This window comes from Antrostomus carolinensis, unplaced genomic scaffold (assembly GCF_000700745.2).
Source record: "Antrostomus carolinensis isolate BGI_N321 unplaced genomic scaffold, ASM70074v2 scaffold22273, whole genome shotgun sequence".
Taxonomy (NCBI): Eukaryota; Metazoa; Chordata; class Aves; order Caprimulgiformes; family Caprimulgidae; genus Antrostomus; species Antrostomus carolinensis.
In genome coordinates, this window is record NW_010307545.1 from 42,292 (window position 1) to 48,770 (window position 6,479).

Sequence of the window (6,479 nt, forward strand, 5' to 3'; positions counted from 1 at the left end):
TAGAACGTGTCTGCTCAAGGCAATAGCTAAGTTCTAGCAAGTTTTTACAAATGTATCTGCCCTTTGCTGACAGAATAAAATAAAAGATTATTTAGATGGCCAAGCTTTTAAAATTTTATTAAGTATCTTTAACTCTGCCTATAATGAGATCTGTTTCTTCTAGTTATTATTAATACCTGTTCTGATACTAAGAAAGACGATCTGGTTTAGCTGCAGTGGAATTGTAGTTATTTAAAACATTAAACTCATTCATCTATATTAACATCGACACAAAATATTTTAGTTTTTCATTAATACCATTACACAAGCACTTTAAAAATATTTTAAAATCTTATGCACCTTATATTGTTTTATTATACATAAAGACAAGAGTAGCTTTGAAAGCATTCAACTTCTGTCATTATCTCATGGCAAGAAGACAACAGATATTTCTCTGGAAAGATGGAAAGAGTCTTTCTAAACAGATAGATAGAAGGTATATGTTGTATATCAGCTGACACTTTATTTCTGGAGCAGATGAAGGTCAAGTATCCAAAGTGCTTATCCAGTCTTCTCTAACAACCTTACCCATGGGAATACCTGGGGTGAGTTATCAGCTAGAATCATCACCCTGCAGTGGTCAGTCTTAATGGAAAACCAGAACCTGAATTGTTGGCTAGAGCTGAGCACGCAGCACAAATATTTTCTGTGCTGGGTTTAACAACACTCATGTCCTTAGCCGGTCTGCTTTTTGATAATAGTCTAAAAAAATATTGTTAATAATATCACAAAACCAAAATGTGTACACTTACTTAGCAGCATATTCACATAAGCTAAACCTGAATTTCTTATTTAAAACTAGTAGCAATAAATGATGATTCTGTGAGTAACACTCAGTTAATCAATACACAGAAAATATCAGAAAACACATGTGAAAACACATGAAAACACACAGAACACACATGAAAAAAACCTGTACTGAAAACAGTACATTGTAACAAGTGACTCATGACAAACTGTACACCATACCAGCAGGTAAAAACTGTATTTGTCAAATTAATTATGATTGTTAAAGCCAGGTTCTCCTCACTCTGTTTTTAAATTTCCCTCATGTCCAGTGCAAACACCCCTGCACTTAAAAGAGCTGGACTTACTTCTCAGATTTCAAAAGACCAAAACAAAATAAAACAAAATAAACCTTTGTAAATGGGTTGGTTTTAGTATTCATAATCAAAAAGACAAATTCTTGTACTAGATATGTTTCTGCAGGTAGATTTGATGACAGTTTTCATCAATGTACTAAGTGCTTACAAATCTCTGTTCCCATTTAAAGTTGTAGTAAAATTTTTACTGACTTGAATGAGGGAAGTAAGGGTAATCCAGCCTAATGCACTGAAAATCCTGTTGCTAATTTTCAAACAGTTTAACAGAAGAAGTGTTCATGGTACCTACATATTACTACATTATTTATTGTACCATTTGGTTAATTTTTATTTCATTTCACTGGTGACATAGAATTGACTGCACTGTGTTGAGCTGCAGCCAATATTTAAATGTTGCTTTTAAATCATGTAGGACTTCTTATTTAAAAATAAACGTGAAAGTTTGGGAAAAAAAATTAAATAAGCCTATGAATGAAATAAATTTTACTGTCAGTTTTTTACACATACAAAGATTTTTAAAGACTATCTCTCAGATAGAAACAAGACTTCTTCATTCGTTCATGGGCAATACTTTGGCTCCATGTGCATTTATATAAGTAAGAAGAATTTTGGACCTCCTTTCTATTACATCAATAAGCTTTTCAATTCCTTTTCTGCCTCCTTGGCTCTCCCAGTATATTTTGTCAAGGAACAAAGACTGAAGCAACTTCTCACGTAAACGCTGGCTCCTCAGCACTGAAACTGCAGATTCAGGGAATCTGGAAAAGCACAAAGAAATTAATCAGCTTTGCCATCACTCTGAATTACAATATTTATGTTGTGGTTTAGCAATCAATTCTGTGAACATAGACTGTGACTCAGCAAAGGAATTCCATGCATGCCTAATCCTACACATGTTAATTGTATCTTTTACAGCAGAGGGATCACTCATACATTTTTAGACATATCCTGTAAATGTCTTGGGCCCACAATATCTATTCCAGTAACTTAGTGTCTCATGCTCAAACTGGGAAGAAATGATCAATCTTTTTACAAAATTAACAACTTAAAACTTACTCATTGATTCCTTGTAGTATTTTGAAGTCAAGATTGTCCTCGTTTCTGTCAAAGAAACCCTTATTGTCTATAAAGGTCAAGTGCCTTCGGTCATGCCTCCTCTGAACTATGTGTGTTAGGTCAACAGCATCCTGATCACTACATTTCAGCTTCAGCCCTTGCTGCACACAGGAATCCTCCTTGAGAGGTTTGAATCCACAGCAGTTTCTGTCTAGACGATTGTAAATCTAAAACAAAGCACAGCAGAGTACCAAGTGAAAACAATATCAAAGCATTTGGGGACACGTGTCACTGTAAGACATTGCTCACTAACACAGCTGACAGGAAAGCAAGCTCAGGACAAGTATAATTAAAGTTGCAGTGAAATGGCATTGAAGACCTGGTCCCCATACTTCATGTACTGTAATCATAGAATCATAGAATAATAGAATGGTTTGGGTTGGAAGGGACCTCAAAGATCATCTAGTTCCAACCCCCCTGCCATCAGCAGGGACACCTTCCACTAGATCAGGTTGCTCAAAGCCTCATCCAGCCTGGCCTTGAACACCTCCAGGGAGGGGGCATTCACTGCTTCCTTGGGCAACCTGTTCCAGTGTCTCACCACCCTCACAGTGAAGAACTTCTTCCTAATATCTCATCTAAACCTCCCCTCTTTCAGCTTAAACCCATTTCCCCTTGTTTTGTCATTAACTGCCCTTATGAAAAGTCCTTCCCCAGCCTTCTTGTAGGCCCCTTCAGGTACTGGAAGGCCGCTACAAGATCTCCCCAGAGCCTACTCTTTTCCAAGCTGAACAGCCCCAACTCTTTCAGCCTGTCCTCATAGGAGAGGTGCTCCAGCCCCAGCCCTGGTAAGAATGGTAAGAAACCATTTCCCAGACTGCATATTTTATCCATTTTATAGCCATGATTTGTTACGTCAGCAGAAATTATTTGAAAATAACAGAATACCACTGTGTAACTGGAATAACAAGATTGTGAATAGAATGCCATTTTTTCAGAGGGCTGTAGGTTTTTTTAGATCTTTCCTTCCTGGAGAACAACAGATATAGCACAGCCTGACACACACAGAGGGTCTCCATTTTTTGGGACCTATTAGACTAATAGTAGACAAAATAATTGAAAGTATTAGTAAGGGGCAGAGCAAACCATCAGAAGCTACAAAAAGCAAGAAGAGTGCATTTATAGTCACAGAGCAGCTTCCCTGAGTTGCACTGTGGCAGACATTTTAATGACGTGATGGTCTAGGCTACTTTTTCCCATGCGAGCCCTTGCTTATTCATCGCAGAGCACTTAGCTGGAAGGAACACATCTGGTCTAACTTTAGCAATGTAAATGTTAAGCAACTCTTCTGACGTAGTCATTTATGTTCCCTTTCATAAACAACGACAAGAACAAGGCACCCCTAGAGCAAAGGATGCCATTTTAGGATAACCATCTAATATGGGAAGGATAAATCACTTGTTGAAAGTGCTTCTACCCCTGTTGTCTAGATGAGAGTAAATACACATTGCCAGGGCCCTGAGGGCACAGAGGCCTTAATTGCCCAAGCACCCTCACCTGGGACCCCCACACAGCCCCTCTGCCCATGGGCCGGGAGCCCTATTTAAGCTCAGGCCTGGCATGTCAGACCTCCTCTAAGCCTTTCTTAAAGGAGGGTGTGTCTGCTGCTTGTCCTGCTATCTGATGCTCCTGGGTTGCTGCTTGGGGTTCCTGCTCATTTGCCTTCAAGCTGGCTTGCTGTCTAGTCTGTGCCTGATGCTCAGTGGGCTACCAATGGGACCTGTGGTTTCACCATCCTTCCTGCTGGGCTGCCTCTCCTGCTGTTTCCCTGCCTGCTGTGGGGCTGCCCTTGGCTCCAGCTCAGCTCTCCAGGGAGCAGCCTTGTTCCTGCTAAAACCTGCTGACAGGATTTTACAGAAGTCTGGTCTGGTGCCTCTAAGGCTTAATGAGTAACTTATCAAAGGTAGATATTTTTATCTGTCCTTGTTTGTTGTATGCTGCTAATTCTTCAAACTGCTCTATGCATAGAAGCATTAATGTTCACATAAGCCTTCTAAAATTGCAATTTTATCTTTGTGATACCCAAGTGAAATGGACTGTTAGGACTCTTCTCCTGATATAGAACTATACTACCTGTTGAAAATGCCTCCTAATTTTATGCATCAAATGCAAGTCTAAGAGTTGATTTGCTTTTTCTTATGTATGTAGTACCATTGCTGCTGCTCTTAGTGCCAGTGTTTGCTTTCAACTGCAAAAATCCTGAGGAAAGGAATAGATTTTTCTTCTCCTTTCAAGAGTAGCATTCAGCATCTGCAGGCACTAGAGACCCTCTTGCTTACAGCATTCTAGCTCATGGTATCTTTCATTCAAATCATCCAAAGGCTCTGCCAAAAAATGAAGCAGCAGTCTTCCAGTCAGACTCCCTTGCTGCATAGCCCTAGTTCTTCTGCACCATACTTGATTACATGGATTAAATAGATCAGGAGATCATGCTCTTCCAGACAACCTCTTCATAATACCTTGCATAATTCCAGTGTTAAAACAGAATGATGGGACACTCTGGAATTGATGCTGCAGCCTTAAAAGTTTAGCATTGTTTTTTCTCAAACCCCCAAAATTGAAAATTATTTTTTCTGTTCTTCCAGAAGACAAGTGAAGGTCAGCTATAAGCATTTTTCAGCCTGCTCTTATGTTTTATAGCATTTGAAAGCAGAGATTAGGAACATCTGTTATGGGCACCAAACTCATTCTTCTGAGGGAAGTATGTTTAACAGAGACTACTTTTCATCATTATTCTTTATTTCTGAATGACTCATGAAGTACAGATGCCCTTCTTGGTGTTTTTTGTTTTAGAGTCTTCATGTTCTACTGCTGATAAACTTTAAAGTTATGTCTGAAAGCACCCAGATAAAATTTTAATCTTTAAGAACTGTAAGACCCACTTTCATTCATTTTCTGGTATGCATGTTCTTGCTGGGTAGGCAACAGGAGGTATAAATCGCTCTACCAGCTACTATTATAAGAGTAATTTATTTCTCTATTTCATGGACTGTTCAATCCTGTTGTATCTTATTTTAACTGACTTCTCTTTCTGGATAATAGGAGTTCTGTTGTGAAGATTAAAAACTTGTCTTAGAAAACCTTAAAATTAGAAATCAATACAGAACTCATGAGAATTTTTAAACTGTCCAACAAGAAGAAAATGGCATTAAATATTAACTCTATGACACAATCTGTACTATTCCTATAGAGGCATTACTATGGTTAGCATCAGAATAATCCACATATGACTTTATACTAGTTTCTAAGACTTACTTGATCACAGTGGGACTAAAGATGGAGTCATTAGACAAGTGACAATCTACTTTTAGAGAAGAATTGAATGCTCTGTTTAACATAACAAGTCTGCAAAAAGGTAACTCAAGAAATTGGAAACATCCATTCATCCTAGAACAGGAGTGAGAAGGACAGGGATAGGCTATACATAAGCCAAGTCACGATTTTTATATTTAAAAAAAAACCTCTCTAAAAAGCTGAATTAGATGAACAACCAAACACAGTGCATAAAACTAGTACTTGCTGCAGTTTTAAATAAACTGGTAGGTGCTGCAGGAGGCCCAGTCACCCAGACCTGTTTGGCAGGCAAGGGCATCTGGAAGTAGTGCCATATCTCAGGAAGCCATAAAATTAGCTTCCAGCCAGGTCAGTTAGTCCTTATTAATACAGGCAGTGTATTAATATACTACTACATAATTGCTGTAACTGTAGCCACACATTATGATACCACTGGGCAGAGCCCTAGTTTGGTGTTACGTGGAGAGCTAATGATTATGTGCAATATCTTATTGAAGAACAGCAGCCATATCATTCATCAGTTGCTGCTCTACTCTTTCCTCACTAAGTCACTCACTAGGTTTTTTAAAGAAGGAAAATTAGCCATTACAACTGTTATTTTGATCCAGATCTCAGCTGTTCAAAACCATTTAAATCATGGCTGGGGAGATGCAGGAAGGACCACACAGTAAAAAAACCCCCGTGATTTATAGTTGTAAACAAAGTCAAGAACTATGTTTGCAGAAACAAGGAGTCAAGGAGAAACAGTATGCCTGCCTCAAGGTGAGGTAAAACAAGATGTCTCAAGACAAAAGCCTTTGCTTCGTCTTTCAGAACACAAGTCAGTTAAGTTCCTGACATCTTTCCCTGATTTTAAGTTGCATTTTGGATATTTTAATAATAAGAAACAACCAGAAACAAGTTCAAACTGTGCAAATACAACTCTTT

General features: G+C 38.4%; 1 protein-coding gene across 1 annotated transcript in view; it reads right to left on the reverse strand.

Moving 5' to 3' along the window:
• Positions 1–1,547: 1,547 nt before the first annotated feature.
• Positions 1,548–6,479, reverse strand: part of GASK1B (golgi associated kinase 1B) — a 13,337-nt gene continuing 8,405 nt past the window's right edge. Inside the window, exons 3-4 of the mRNA XM_010165478.2 lie at positions 2,199–2,425; positions 1,548–1,900 (exon numbers count right to left, since the gene is read on the reverse strand). Coding sequence (XP_010163780.1) covers positions 1,693–1,900; positions 2,199–2,425 — 435 coding nt within the window. The 3' untranslated portion in view covers positions 1,548–1,692. The remainder of the gene's footprint in view (positions 1,901–2,198; positions 2,426–6,479) is intronic.